Source organism: Miniopterus natalensis, chromosome 17 (assembly GCF_054644295.1).
Source record: "Miniopterus natalensis isolate mMinNat1 chromosome 17, mMinNat1.hap1, whole genome shotgun sequence".
Classification (NCBI taxonomy): domain Eukaryota; kingdom Metazoa; phylum Chordata; class Mammalia; order Chiroptera; family Miniopteridae; genus Miniopterus; species Miniopterus natalensis.
Genome location: NC_142097.1, coordinates 22,028,532 through 22,043,045, shown reverse-complemented (window position 1 = coordinate 22,043,045; position 14,514 = coordinate 22,028,532). Strand labels below are relative to the sequence as shown.

Genomic DNA, 14,514 nt, shown 5'->3' with positions numbered 1-14,514 from the left:
CCTGGGGATCGAGCCCTCACCCGGGCGTGTACCCTCACCGGGAGTGGAACCATGATATCCTGGTTCATGGGCCAACGCTCAACCACTGAGCCACACCAGTTGGGCAAGGGACCAAATATTGACAATAAGATCATATAAATATATATAGCACAACACCTAGCACATAATAAACTCTCAAAAGCATTAACAGTGGTTCAACTCATTAGTTTATTCATTCCCTGAAATATTTGAGAGCCCTTGAACCTGCTATTGTCAGTCTGGAACTTTGCTTGGTAAGTCTCTACTCATTCTTCAAAATTCTGTTGAGCTGTTCTATGATGTCATGCCCCATCCTGTGTCCTTCAAAATAAAAGCACTAAGCTTTAAACCCAAAAAAGTACATATATGCAGAAATTAAAACTGTACCTTTCATCTCAAAAAACAAACTATTAAAAGAAGCCAGACAAAAGAAGTGAAAGTAGTGACTCAAACAGGTACTTGTACGTCAATGTTCATAGCAACATTATTCCCATAGCCCAAAGGTTAAAAGAACACAGATGTCCATTAACAGATGAATGGATAAAGAAAACGTGGTATATACAAATAATGGAATATTAACCTTAAAAAGGAATGATATTTTGATATGGTCTACAACATGAATGACCCTTGAAAACATGCTAAATGAAATAAGCCAGTCCTGGCCCGGCAGCTCAGTTGGTTAGAACATTGTTCCAATATGCCAAGGTTGCTGGGGTTTTTTTGTGGTTTTTTTTTTACTCCTCACCCAAGGATATTTTTCCATTGCTTTTCAGAAAGAGTGGAAAGGAGAGAGAGAGAGAGAGAGAGAGATCTATGTAAGACAAACATTGATTGATTGCCTCCTACAAGAGCCCCAACTGGGGGCTGGGGATGGAGCCTGCAACTGGTATGTGCCCTTGGCCAGAACTGAACCCCAGACCCTTCTGTCTGTGGGCCAACACTCTAACCACTAAGCCAAACCGGGTAGGGCCAGGTTGCCGGTTTGATACACAGAACACAGATCCCGTCAGGTTGATGTTTCTCTCTCAAAAAAAAAAAAAAAAGAAAAGAAAAAGAAAAAGAAAGAAACCAGACACGAAAAGACAAATATTGTATTATTCTACTTACATGAGATACCTAGAATAGGCAAATTCATAGACATAGAATAGAGGTGGGAGGAGGAATGGGCACAGTGGTGATGGGTATACAACATTGTGAGTGTAGTTCATGCCACTGAATTAGCCACTTAAAATGGTTAAAGTAGTAACTTTTATGTATATTTTACCATAATAAAAAGGCTTAAAAACCAGATACCAAAGAGTACATACTATTTGATTCCACTTACACAAAGCACAGAAACAGTGAAAACTAATCTGTGATTACTCTTTCTAAGTTAGTGGCTGGAAAAAGACAGGAAAAGGAGTTATGAGTCATTTTGTATTTCTTGATCCAAATGCTAGTTTCACCTGTGTGTTCTGTTGGCGAAAATCACCGAGCTCGTCTGCATTATTTATACTTCAGTCAACAGTTTACCAGAAAACAACAAAAACCCCAGCACTTCTTTAGAAAAAAATTTAATTGCAAAAATCTGGATAAGTTCTTGGAAGCTGAACCTTTTCTTGGGCTCCCGCTTTTCTTGTATTCTAAACCTGCGCTGAATCTGTGCCTTCTTTGAAACGCTCTCCTGCATTATACCTAAGTCCCACACTACCCGGGGCCGCATTCTCGGAGCATCTGATGGTAACTAAATTGTCTCCCAGTTTGTCCCCCGACTAGCCCTGACTTCTTGGAGCTCAGAGAGATCAGACCTTACTGATCTCGCTAACTCGAAGCAGTAATAAATCCTGTCAGACAGGGAGGCTGGGAGCAAAGCCGGAAGGACAAGATTGGAGAGAGGGAAGCGCTGCTCGAGTTCTGCCCAGCGGTGCCAGACCGCGCAATCTTCCAGACCCGAAACCACGCCCCCTCTCAAGCACCTCCTCCACCTTTCTCCTGACCCCGCCCCTCAGCCCAGGGCTCCTCGGACCCCGCCTACTAGGCGTGTCCCTGACTCCGGAGGGCCTTGATCCCGCCAACAATGACTCCGCCCCTCCTTCCGCTGAGAAGCCTGTCCCTTTTAAAGAACACGTTTACGTCAGCCCGCCTTACGTAGACTTTGCGTCATCAGTGCAAGGCGAGGAGGCGGGACTTCCTGTCTCTGGTTCAAACAGCTTCCGGGAGTATCCGGAAGAGACTGGACCCTGAGCAGAATCGGGGGTAGCCAGCCCCTTCCCCGGTTCCTACGGAAAGTTGAGTCCATCAGCCGTCCTGGCGAAGTCAAAACACTTAGTCTGGCCGTTTCAGGTGAGGACCTCTTTCCCTATCCAGGCATAGTACCGGCCCAATTCCCTCTTAATTTCCCATGACTCCCCGCGTACTCAAGCCCCGCCCCCAGCCCCCCGGCCCCGCCCCGAAGTTTGAGGGGTGTGGATGGTTTGTGACCCACTCACCCGAGTCTACCCCTGACCGGCTAGGAGACGTGGGCTTGGGCTCGGCAGCTGGGACCAGCCAACCTTTCAGCCCGGGGGGGGGGGCCCAGGGACCCCTCTCCACTGCCGCGAGAATAGGACCGCCCAAACGCGGAGCCTTCGCTTCAGAAAAGGCAGGGGACGCCTCCTTACCGCCCGGTCAGGGTCGCTTACAGGCTGAGGAGAGAGCGAAGGCCTCGGAGGCGGGAGACCTGGGGTCTTGCTGGGCCCCCTGCCCACGAAAGTTCCCTATGTCTGTGCCTGTCTTTTTCGCCTCTGTTCGCCAGTTTCCTTTTCTGTAAATTGGGGTTAATAACATTAACCTTCTTACCATCAGGGGTTAGTTGTGGAAGTGATAAATAATTGCTACCATTTATTTGTTGAACAATTGCAACGTACCAGGCACTCTGCTAAGTATTTTGCTTCGATGATTTCCTGTCATCTTTAAAACAACCCTATGAGGTAGGTACTGTTTTTTGCAGGTCAATAATGGGATCAGTTTTGTTTTTTTTAATCCTCACCTGAGGATGTTTTTATTGATTTTTAGAGGGAGAGGAAGGGAAGGAGAAAGAAACATGGGAGAGAAACATCGATTGGTTGCCTCCCCTACACGCTCTGACAAGGGATGGAACCTGCAGCCCAGGTATGTGCCCTGACTGGGAATCGAACCCACAACCTTTTGGTATATGGGATGATGCTCCAACCAACTGAGCCACCCAGCCAGGGCAGGTAGGTACTGTTTTTAACCCCACTTTACTGTTGAGAAAGCTGAGGTTCTGAGAAAGTTCAAAGTTACAGAGCTAGTAAGAGGCAAGACCAGGATTATAAATTAGTGGTTTTTTCCCCTAACTCCAGGGCCCATGTACTAAATAAGAACGTGGAACCTAGTCAGATGTTGATATGTTCTACAAATTGAGCAACTACTATGACATGCTGAGCACTACAGTACATAGAGAAATACATGTGATCCTTTTTTTTTTTTTTTCTTTTTAATTCTCACCTGAGGATACTTTTTTCCATTGCTTTTTCAGAGAGTGGAAGAGAGAGAAAGAGACATCGATTGGTTGCCTCCCGCACGTGCCCTGACCAGGGCCGGGAATTGAGCCTGCAACGGAGGTATGCGCCCTTGGCTGGAATTGAACCCCGGAACCTTCAATCCACAGGCCAGTGCTCTACCCACTGAGCCAAACCGTCTAGGGCAATACATGTGATCTTTGTATTGCAGGAGTCTAGTACAGAGAGATGGACAGTTAGATGTGTCTAGTGAGTTTTATAGTTGCTGTGAGAATAGTCTCGTAATGATAATCATTAGACTGGATTTGCCCTGGGACAGCTGTGGAAGCAGATTCTCCAAGGGAAAGAGTAGGTACTCTGAGGAGCAAGCAGATCCTTGCCTTTCTAAGAAACTGCTGAGGGAGGACCTACACAGTACAAAGAGAGAGACTGAGATATGGGTTGTTACAGCTGTGTTGGGAATTTCCCAGATCTGTTCCACTCACGTAGTGGTTTTGTAGTCGTGAGCCTATAGTGACCCAGGAGGGTGGTATGTCTGGTGTCTGTCCTACTTTGCTCCCCAGAGCTTGCCAGAAGAGTTTCTTAGGAGGCAGACACAGTGTCTGCTGTATAGTGTCTGCTGATAACCTCTACAGAGCCTTTGGGGTTTTCTGACTCTTTTGTCCTTTTGGGGAGATGACTCTGCTTTGGATGATAAATTTTCTTTGACTCTTGACATCTGGACCTAGATATATGACCATGAGTAAGATAGGGTTTTAAATGAGACAATCTGGCAAGAGTGGTTGCACTGTGCTTCCAAAGGGGCCCCAAAATAAAATATTACAGGCTTTTTGGTCTTTCTGAGGACACCTTGGAGGCTCTTCAAAGAGGCATAGTTGCTTGATGAAGTGATAGAAGTCCTAGAGAAATTCAGGGTTCAAAGAAGCAAATGTTTTCCCCACCTAGCAAAAAAGCAGCAATTACAACAGCAGCAAAGCTGTAAGGTTCTCCTGATGATCCATGCTCATTGAGGGGGTTGGATTGTGAGAGGAAGGGTGTGAAACCTGAGAGTTTCACAATAGAGGTAAAGGGTAAGTCCTTAGCTTTAGGTTGGGGGTTCAGAGTTAGGAATATTTGTTTCCCTTTCTACAAGACAACATTTTCTTTCAGGGCTGGGTTAGTTAGAACCTAAACAAACTAGAAACCTGGTTGCAACCCCACAGGCCTTGCTGATGTTATCCCCCTTTGTTCCTGCAGTGTGGACCCCATCAGCAGCCAGGCCATGGAACTCTCTGATGTCACCCTTATTGAGGGTGTGGGCAATGAGGTGACTGTGGTGGTAGGTGTGGTGGTGCTGATTCTAGCCTTGGTCCTAGCTTGGCTCTCTACCTACGTAGCAGACAGCAGTAGTAACCAGCTCCTAGGCACTATCGTGTCAGCTGGCGACACATCCGTCCTCCACCTGGGGCATGTGGACCATCTGGTGGCAGGCCAAGGCACCCCAGAACCAACTGAACTCCCCCATCCATCAGAGGGTAATGATGAGAAGGCTGAAGAGGCTGGAGAAGGTGGGGGAGACTCCACAGGGGAGCCTGGAGCTGGAGGTGGTATTGAGCCCAGCCTTGAGCATCTGCTTGACATCCAAGGCCTGCCCAAAAGACAAGTGGGCCCAGAGAGCAGCAGTCCAGAAGCCCCTCTGAGATCTGAGGATAGCACCTGCCTGCCTCCTACTCCTGGTCTCATCAATGTGCGGCTCAAATTCCTCAATGACACCGAGGAGCTGGCCGTGGCCAGGCCAGAAGATACTGTGGGTACACTAAAGAGGTGAGTGAGCTGGAAAGTGGGAGGCTGTTCTTACCCCATGTCCCTAGCAGGAAAGTGTCTGGTCCAGCCCCTATTAGGAATGGGTAGATTTCTTTGAAACCTATCCTTCAGATTTTACCCCCATTGCCCTGCTTTGTTGGTTCAGGCCTATTTGTCTTCTCATTCCTTGCCCTGTTTTTCCTTTTCTTTCATCCTAACAGTAAATACTTCCCTGGACAAGAGAGCCAGATGAAACTGATCTACCAGGGCCGCCTACTGCAGGACCCAGCCCGCACACTTCGTTCTCTGAACATTACCAACAACTGTGTGATTCACTGCCACCGCTCACCCCCAGGGTCAGCTGTTCCAGGCCCCTCAGCTTCCCTCACCTCCTCAGCCACTGAACCCCCCAGCCTTCGTGTCAGTGTGGGCAGCCTCATGGTGCCTGTGTTTGTGGTGCTGTTGGGTGTGGTCTGGTACTTCCGGATCAATTACCGCCAGTTCTTCACAGCACCTGCCACTGTCTCCCTGGTTGGGGTCACTGTCTTCTTCAGCTTCCTAGTATTTGGGATGTATGGACGATAAGGACATAGGGAGAAAATGAAAGGCATGGTCTTCCTCCTCTATGGCCTCCCCCCTTTCCTGGCCAGAGCTGGGCCCAAGGGCCTGGGAGGGAGGGATGGGAAGGATATGGTGGGTCCTCTTCCATAGGACAAAGGAGGCAGGTATGGGGCCTCCACATCCACGAGGGTAGACATCCCCTCTGTGCAAGCACAACTCAGGTAGAAACGAGGATGTCATCTTCCTTCACTTTTAGGGTCCTGAAGTTCAGAGCCACGCTGGTGGCCTAGCTTAGTGGGGAGCCTGGGCTCTGAGGACTTTTTCCTAGCTGTGACCCTAACTCTTCCCATTGTCCTGCATGTTTGTTCCTCAGCATCCAGGGCCACCAGCCAGGACAGCTTAGCATGGCCCCAGCATACTTCTGTAGGGAGCCTGGAGTATCTTTCAATTCCTTAGTGGAATATCCATCTTTTGAGATTAAAATCACACAGGCGGGAATGAAGGTTGTGTCAGCTCGTCCTGTAGGCACCTAGCTGCCTCTCCCTTCTCCCTCTACCCCGTAGCAGGAATAGGGTGTTCTCCATGTTCTGGACAGTTTCCAGTGTTCTCCCTTTTTTCAAAGCACTTTGCTTGTGTTTTTTGTTTTGTTTTTTAATAGTCCTTTATAGAGCTCCATCAGGAAGGGGATTGGGGCACAAAGCCAAGCCCCCAGCATTGGGAGAGGCCAGGCCACAGCTGCTGCTACTACCCTAGGCCTAAGGCTGTAAGCAAGAAACAGCTCTGGCTCTCAGCCAGTGACCTACACTGCCCAGCTCCAAGGAGTAGCTCTGAGTATGGAGTACTGTGCCCCAGGCCCTTGTCTTGGGCTCTTGGATGGAGGGTCAGTGTCTGTGACTGAATAAAGTTCCATTTTGTGGCTGTGGAGCCTCCTTCTGTGACATTAAGAGAATGGCTTTGCTGTGCCCCCAGCAACATGGTAATGAGGGTGGGTAGGCCGGGCTACCAACGGGAGATGCAGTTTATTTACACCAGCAGCCATGGGGGCAGGGGAAATACACAGCGTTTACAAAGTTAGCTACCTGTACAAGATGGATTACATATGCAAAAATAAAAATCTCAAGACCACAGGACAGCGTGAGCCCCCACCCCCCTCCCCCAATGACCCCAGCATGCGGTAATGCCAGGCGGGTGGCCCCTGGGCATGCGGGGGGGAGTGATGCATGGAAGGAAAAGCCACCGGCCATGGAAATTAGTACAGAACCCCCCCACACACACTCAGACACATGATAGGGTACAGGGTGGACGACACCTAGCCAGGGTGGGAAGGATGGGAATTGAAACCCACACAGCCTGCTGTTAGAGGGAGGGAAGTGGGGAGCTCTTAGCCCCTGTTCAACTACATGGTAGGGGGCATACTCTCCTGGAAAGGAAAGGGATTTGTTCTCTCAGGGTCCCTGTTGGACCAAGCCCATCTCTTACCCAGCTTGGGCAGGGGGCTCTGCCCTGAGGGCCGGCTAAGGAACAATGGGGAAGTGGATGTGGACAAACCAGTTCCCAAACTACTTCCCACTTCTCCCTCCTCCAACCAGAAGGGGGGAATGGGAGAGGCCAGAGGGAAAAGGGTACATTAGGGCCTGAACTACACAGCTGCCTCTCAGAAGGGAGAATGGCCCCTGGCCCTCCTCCCTTCACCTTCAACCTACTTCCAGGACGTCATTTGGAAGCAGGCTGGAGGCTGGCTGAAATCCTCCTTTACCTCTGGCTTCCCCTTAGAGGGAGAAGACTGTGGGTCAAGAACAGAGGAGCCCAGGCCCCAGGATTTATTCTAACTCCTGACAAAATTTGTTTGGCTTTTTAAAAAATAATCACAATTCTTGGGTTAAAAACCAATTTGTAACCAGGCATCACTCATAAGTAGAACCACCCCAGGGGGAGGTTGGGGTTCCAGACAGGGTACTACAACCCCATCTATGTTGCTCCCTTAACCCTCTAGGATCCCTAACCCAAATCAGTCCAACAAGTCCTGGGTACTAGCTACCCAATGTGGGATAACTCCTCCTGGGAGGAGGGCAGGGGACACATCCAGCAAATGCCAGAGAACTTGGCTTAGGGTCAACTCCACCCGTGTCAGTCAGCTCTACTCCCAGCCCAGACTGCATTCCTCCAGCTCAGCTCCTGGGAGTGATAGTGCCCGTATGGAGGTGGGACGGTACATCTCTTCAGGATGTAGACCAGGCAGGTGGGCACACTGGCATGGCAGTCCACAGAGGGGCAATGCCTAGACATGATACCCCTTCCCCTCCACTGATAACCCAGAGCACAGAGACTACCCTTCCCACCCCACTCCTAGGCAAAGGGGAAGAGGTAAAAAAACAGGATTTTCCTCAGAGCCCCAAACCACAAGTACAGAATAAATAACTTAAAAGCGGCTAAGGAAGGGGAAACAGGGCAGGCTTTGGAGGCAGGAGCATTGAGAAGAACTGAAGCTGGTCAAGGTGAAAGAGGGGGGTGGCAAGCAGCAGTTGGGAACATGGGCTGCCCTGGAAGGCCAGTGGGGCAGGGTAGGCAGGAGGAACATGGGGCCACCCCAGGAGGGTGAGGCTGAGCCCCTTCCTGGGGCAGGGAATGAGGTAAGAAAACATTTCAAATAAAGCAGCACCGTTCCCTCACACCTTGGGGCCCCACTCCTCACCAGCCCTGGGTCAGGGAGAAAAGGTAGGGGGAGTCTTTTTGATACACAGCTCCCTTTTCCTACCCTCCCCCGTGCCCATTCTTTGAAGCTGTAGAGGCTGGAGGCCCTTTCCTGGCACCCAACAACAAAAGGACAGCTCCTGCTGCTGAGGAGGCCCATGGGGACTGAGGGAAAAGGGCTGCCCCTCTGAGGGGCAGGGAAGGCGGCGGCAGTTCTGGACGCCTACCTCAGCAGACAGCTCACTGTGCCTGCCTACCCCTGGGATTTGGGGCATTTGATAGGATTCTGCACACAGACAGGACACACCCAGCCCTGCCCCTCAGCTCCAAGCACCGGACCCATTCACATTGCTGAGGGCAGCTGGGGGAGGGCCCCTCCAGGCTCAGCTTCGAACCCATAGCCTCCCAGGTAGCCACGATGCTCCTTGGCAGGGCTTAGTCCAGTTCCTGGGGTGGGGGGCAGGCAGTGCCCTGGCAGAGTGCCCAGGTCAGGCCCCTGGCCTAGCTGGACATCCAGTAACTCACAGAATAAATATGAAAACCGCCTCCCCACCAAACTTATGTCCAAGGCATAACATGTCCAGGTCTGAGTCCTGCATGCCAAGGGGTTGTACTCCATCGCAGAGGACCCTGACACCCCCCAGGGGCACATAATTGGATCCTCTGCCTGCCTGGCCCACCAAGCTTCCCAAGCCCAGGCCCCCAGCAGCCGTCCATTTGCCAGGCTATGCCACCTGGGTGGGGGTCGGGAGAGAGGGCTCTGCTTAGCCAAAGGCTATCCCTTGCACCCAAGTCAGTTGATGTCATCATAGATGCTGGGCGTAGGGGGTGCCGGTGGCTTTGGCTTTTTCTTCTTGTTAGAGCCCAGGCCGGAGGCAGTCCCTACCAGGCTCAGATGGGATTTCTTTTTCTTGGTTTTCCGTGACTCGGAGCTGTTGGTACCTAAACAGAAAGAGGCACAAGGGATGAGGGCAAGGTGCGGTAGGAGAACAAAAGGTGCCCCCACTCCTTTGCTCTGGGCCCAGCTGGATCACCTACCTAGACCCCATCCCTGATTCTCACTCGTCTTGGAGGAGCCTGAATCAGAGGGTGAGAGATCAGAGGAGCCATCCCACTGAAGCCGGCTGATCAGGGTCTGGCTGTCAGTCATGTCAAAGCTGTCATTATCCAGGGAACTCTCAACCTCTGGCAGGACGCTGGAAAGGAGATGGGCCAGAGAAGGGCTTTACAAATACCAATCATTATCCTAAACTTTCACAACCTACCACCCTTCTTGGAGGGTCACTTACGCGGAGGGTCCGAGGAAGTAAATCCGCACGGCTCGCCGCTGCTCATCCGTGTGCTGGGGGCAGCGCAGGGACCTGGTGGGGAGAGAATGATCAGACTCTGACAAGGCAGGAAGGGCCTAAGGAACTCAGGTGAAGCCCCTTCCCTCAGCAGAGGCGGGAGGGATGGACAACAATAGGGAAGGGATGAACGGAGAGCAGCCAGATTGTAGCCTAAGGCCTGACCATTAGAGGAAGGGAGGGGAAGGGTGAGAGTCCCATTGCTCAAGTCCAGGGGTACTCCCGACCCATGCCCAGGGGTGAGTGTGCAGGAGGGCCCCCTGGGCCCCTTTCTCGGTTCTGAGCTCACCTTGTGCACATCTTCTTGGTGTGTTCAGAAATCACCCCACATCGCTGGAAGAGGAATATAAGCTGAAAGGAGGGATGGAGGGGAACCTACTCTAGACATTAGGTGTTTTCTTCTGTATAAATGCTAGATTGCACAAACAGAAATGGCCCCAAGGTGTCCAGAGCAGACAGTCCCAGACCACCATTGGCCAGGAAACCTAATTCCAAAGAGAGAACTATATGGCCCTGATTGCTGTCCCCAGTCTCCTCCAGGGCCCTGACGACTTCCTGTGGCTTCAGCCCACTCCTAAAGGCCTCCCGTCCCCCGGTCCCTTACCGTGGTGAGCAGGCTACGCAGCTCCTCAGGTCCCAGGGTCTCATAGCTGATCCCAGTTGAGCTGTTATACTGGGGGAGAACCAGAGGTACAAGTTAGGGAAGGAGAAGCCAAAGAAAGGAGGGTGGGGATGGGGTGGAGAACCAGATCCTCTCAACCCTTTCTAAGTGAGGAGGCCTTAAGATATCCCAGCCAGTTTTTCAATGATGCCTTCCATCTCACCTGCACATGGTGAGGGGCTAGGGCCCAGAAAGAACATAAATATGCAAGATCTAAATACCCCATTGAGTACTTCTGGCTGTCAGCATTCTGATCCCTACTTGTCTAAATCCTGCCCAACCCACAACAGGGAAAATCAGAAGGAACCTAAGGACAGCCCTGCTCACTCACCTTAAAAGGATCCGAATTGCTAAGTTCCCCTGAAGAAGAAAAAAGAAGGGGAAGGGTGTTTGATGCAGAGGTACAGACAGAGAACCCTGAAAATAACCAGAAAGGAAGTGGGGGTGACAGAAGGATCACAGGCCCTCCCTCGATATCCCCGTCTTCCAAGCCTCCCACCTCCACCCTCCAGCAATGAGTCCCAGAAAACAGAGCTAGAATCACTAATGTTATTCCAGCCCCACTTACCATTTTTGTGTTTTAAAGACTTGGATCTTCGAGGGGAATTGGGGTTCTGGAATGGGAGATACCATAGCTTTGGGGAAAGGGTAACGATAAGGGGGAGCCGAGAACCCAGGGAAGGAAAAAAGATTTGACAAAGAAACATCCTCAAATTCCTTCTCTTTCTACCCATATCCACTCCCATCCTCCCAAGGCCTCTGCTGCCCTCCTGCCCACCACAGATACCCTTATCCCAGAACCCAGAGGCACCCAATGACCTCAGACTTGAGTCAAGACACCCGAGGACTCCCTGCCCAAAGGGGAGGGTATCTGTCCTTCGCCCAAATTTCCCTCATGCTTGCCCCGGCTCTCACCTTGTCTGATTTTCTCTTCTTGGCTGTGTAGGACAAAAGGATAAAGGGCAGGGTCACTTTAAGTTCCCAATCTAAGGGCACCGAAAGAAAAGTACAAAACTATGTTCTCCACCCTCGTTCAAAGTAACAACTTGCGATCGTTACATACCCAATTCCCACTGGCCCACCTCACCCCAGTGTCCCCCAGGTTTCCCCAGGTCCCCAAACACCTTTCTTCTCTGAGCCATAGGACCAGTCGTTGTCATTGATGTCGTCATTATCTTCTTGGTCACTCTCAGACTTGTTCATACTGTTGCTATTGGCAATCCTGACAAGAGTAAGAAAGAGAAAGGGCCAACGCTGCCACCTCTCTCTTGTCCCCATAGAGTGGAAAATCTGGGGCCAAGCACAATCCACCCTCAGTACCCTATAAATGCCCGCAGAGGACTACAACATGTTACAAGATGCAAAAGATGAGCAGCTCTGATGTTAGCAGGGGGAAAAGCCTTACCGGCGGTTGGCGATTCGGCTGCTGTTCCGACCCATTCCTAGGCACTTCTCCAGATGGGGAGCAAAACGGGAAGCGGCAATGCTGCGACTGCAATTGGGGCAAACACACTCCTTGCTCTTCCACTGGTTGAAAACCTGTCCAAAGATGTCCAACCCCGGCTGGTCCACGATCTCTGGGGACAGGAGAGGCGTGGCGATAAGGGCAGGAAGGAGACCCTCACCTCATTCCCACCCATGGCCTCTTCCAACTCCCTGCCTAAGCTCACAGGAGCTCCAGGCTCTACATGTGATGTGATTTCCAGAGGAGGAACCTCCAAGCACTACTAGGGCAGGGCTAGACTGCTCTCCTTCAACCCTGAAGCTCACCAAAATCCTTCATGCTATCAGGATCCGTGTCGTCCAGGAAGAAGTAGCCACACTTGACAGCCCGGTGTACCTCAAAGCAGAATCCCAAACAAGAATCCTCGACCAGGTCAGCGTATATCTCCTGAGCGATGGCCTGGGTGTAGGGGAGAACATCCATAGTCACAAGAGTCACGGCCCCGTGGACTGAAAGCAACTCTCACCAACCAAATCTCCTGCCAATTGACCCTGGCCAAAAATAATGCTTTCTTTGCCATTTCCCCCATCTTGACTTTGCCTTCTTTCTTCTTCTGGATCCTTGGGCCTTTTCAGCTGGCCCTACTCCCTTTAAGGAACAAGGCTGACTACCCAAATTCCTCTTTGGTGTGGATGCCAGATACGACGACATAGAGACATCAAGAGAAAGAACTAGAGGCACACGTGGGGGAGCCCTCACCTCTAGTTTGCTGTTATCCAGGCCAGACAAAGACATTTCCTCCATTTTCATTTGTAAACTCTTGTGGAGACGGCGCTCTGACTGCTCATAGCACAGCGGGCGGCAACACGGCTGCACACATGGGGGTGGGGGTGTTGGTATGAGTCCAAGGCACCTCTAAACATTATCACCTCCCCTCCATACCTCACTACCCAGAGCTTAATCCTGACATCAGAATATACCCCTCCCTAAGGCCTAGGCTCACTAAGTCTGGATGGTCCTTCAGGGCCTGAAACCCAAAGATGGCCTAGTCTTTCCCAGGCCTTAACTCAGGCCCTGGACTCTACTGCCAATCAGAGTCTGGGTCTATAGGAGGCAGCAGTTCACCCCAGGTCCCCAAAACTCAAACCCCTCTTTGATACCCATGGTGCAATGCAGCAGGGGGAGGAGAAGGAACTCCAAGGCCCCATAGGGTGTGGCAAAGAACTGCACAGACTCCTAAATACAGCCCCCCCTTCCCTAGGCTCTCCTCAGAGTCACCTCTGCTTTCAGCCAGGATGTCCACTTGGGGGGGTACTGCTACCAGAAGTAGAAATGGCCCTAAGACCCTACAACCTTCACCCCACTGTCTTCCCTTGTAATAGGCCTGCCACTACAGGAGGGGAGCAGAGCCCACGAAACCTAGAGCTAAAGGGACATTTCTAGTCACCACGAGCGAGTGGGGGTAGAGCCCGGTGGGATGGCATGCCAGGAGTGGGCACTCCCCTTACCTGTGCTTCTTTTAGATAACCACCCTCCCTCCCTCAGGACCTGCCCGGAAGTCTCTCCAAGAGCTCCAAAGTCCAGGAATCCCCACCAAAGGATTTAGAAACAGTGCCCACAGTCCGGGGCCCCTCTGAACGGTGGGTACGAGTTTAAGGAGCAGCCGGCCTAGAGTGAGGTGGGGACTGACAAATGAGCCAGGGGCACTGGGGAGGGTAGGAGGCCGGGCCTCGGCTCTTCCCCCGTCCCTGCGGCACTGCTGCTGCATCATACCGACTGGGGGGAGGAGAGTCGAGCCGCCGGAGGCCGGCGCCGGTCCGGGACAGACCGACCCCTAGAGAGTGGGCAAGTGGGACGCGTCCCGGCCCCTCTTCTACCCCACCCGCCGACAGCCCCGGACGGCCCGGGAGAGGAGTCCGGGAGGGTGTCTCTATTGTCCCGGGGGCTGGGGCCTGGCTCCCTAACAAAGGCCCCGCGCCCCCTCCCCGGCTGGCCCTGCCCCGCCCAGGGGGGACCCAGACAGGGGGAGAGCAGGGGCCCCCGGCCGGGCCGGGAAGCCGGGGGAAGCCGGGCGTTTCCGCGTCGGCCTGGGGGGGAGGGGAAGGGGCGCTGACCCAGACCTGGGGGGGAGGGGGCCCAAGCCCCGCCTCGGGCCCCGCCCCCCGCCCCCCGCAGGCCCCTCCCCCGTCCGTCTCCGTCCCGTACTCACCCCGCCCGGGGGGCCGCGCCGGGGCCCGGCGGCCTCTCAGGGCCGCGTCCTCCGGCGGCGGCGGCGACGGCGGCTGCTCCGGAGCCCCATGTCCGTCGGTCCGTCCTCGCCTCTCCCCGGGGCCCAGGGCCCGGGGCCGGGGGGTCGGGCCGCCCCCCCGCCTCGCCGCCTCACCGGGCGGCCATGGCCCCTTCCCCTCCCTTCTCGTCCCGTCGCCGCCTCCTCCTCCTCCTCACCTCACCCCGCCCGCGCGCAGTCCGCGCGCCGTCCGCGCGCCCCTCCCCCCGCCCCCCACTCCAGCC

The 14,514-nt window shown here is 52.9% G+C and overlaps 2 protein-coding genes across 8 annotated transcripts; one reads left to right on the top strand and one right to left on the bottom strand.

The window, feature by feature from the left end:
* Positions 1–2,228: 2,228 nt before the first annotated feature.
* Positions 2,229–6,442, top strand: TMUB2 (transmembrane and ubiquitin like domain containing 2). Of its 3 annotated transcripts, none has more exons than XM_016202102.2 (3): positions 2,229–2,340; positions 4,755–5,321; positions 5,522–6,442. In XM_016202102.2, exons 2-3 carry the CDS (start codon positions 4,780–4,782, stop codon positions 5,883–5,885), a joined length of 906 nt encoding a protein of 301 aa, XP_016057588.1. In that variant the 5' UTR covers positions 2,229–2,340; positions 4,755–4,779; the 3' UTR covers positions 5,886–6,442. The 3 variants fall into 3 exon arrangements, with proteins under 3 accessions (XP_016057588.1, XP_016057586.1, XP_087682195.1); XM_016202100.2 differs by lacking the exon at positions 2,229–2,340 and adding an exon at positions 2,494–2,966; XM_087826069.1 differs by lacking the exon at positions 2,229–2,340 and adding an exon at positions 3,543–3,620.
* A 419-nt stretch (positions 6,443–6,861) lies between these two features.
* On the bottom strand, positions 6,862–14,231 carry ATXN7L3 (ataxin 7 like 3). 5 transcript variants are annotated; one of them, XM_087826068.1, is made up of 13 exons: positions 14,213–14,231; positions 12,763–12,873; positions 12,330–12,462; positions 11,965–12,136; positions 11,684–11,781; positions 11,475–11,545; positions 11,128–11,194; positions 10,891–10,919; positions 10,503–10,571; positions 10,188–10,231; positions 9,842–9,913; positions 9,591–9,748; positions 6,862–9,494 (listed from the first exon to the last, which is right to left on the bottom strand). In XM_087826068.1, exons 2-13 carry the CDS (start codon positions 12,811–12,813, stop codon positions 9,346–9,348), a joined length of 1,113 nt encoding a protein of 370 aa, XP_087682194.1. In that variant the 5' UTR covers positions 12,814–12,873; positions 14,213–14,231; the 3' UTR covers positions 6,862–9,345. The 5 variants fall into 5 exon arrangements, with proteins under 5 accessions (XP_087682194.1, XP_016057582.1, XP_016057583.1 ...); XM_016202096.2 differs by lacking the exon at positions 14,213–14,231 and adding an exon at positions 13,552–13,950; XM_016202097.2 differs by lacking the exon at positions 14,213–14,231 and adding an exon at positions 13,552–13,949 and having other exon boundaries at positions 11,128–11,173.
* Positions 14,232–14,514: the final 283 nt, after the last annotated feature.

Bases quoted from the DNA above. Each gene is read 5' to 3' on its own strand.
- ATXN7L3 (XM_087826068.1), bottom strand. From the start codon at position 12,813: ATGAAAATGGAGGAAATGTCTTTGTCTGGCCTGGATAACAGCAAACTA. The intron at 11,546-11,683 runs GTGTTTGGGGAC...CGGTGCCCTTAG, and splicing joins CTATGGCTCAGAGAAGAAAG to ATTGGGAACTTAAAGTGACC. The intron at 9,495-9,590 runs GTAGGTGATCCA...CTTTCTGTTTAG, and splicing joins GAATCAGGGATGGGGTCTAG to GTACCAACAGCTCCGAGTCA.
- TMUB2 (XM_016202100.2), top strand. The intron at 5,322-5,521 runs GTGAGTGAGCTG...TCATCCTAACAG, and splicing joins ACTGTGGGTACACTAAAGAG to TAAATACTTCCCTGGACAAG.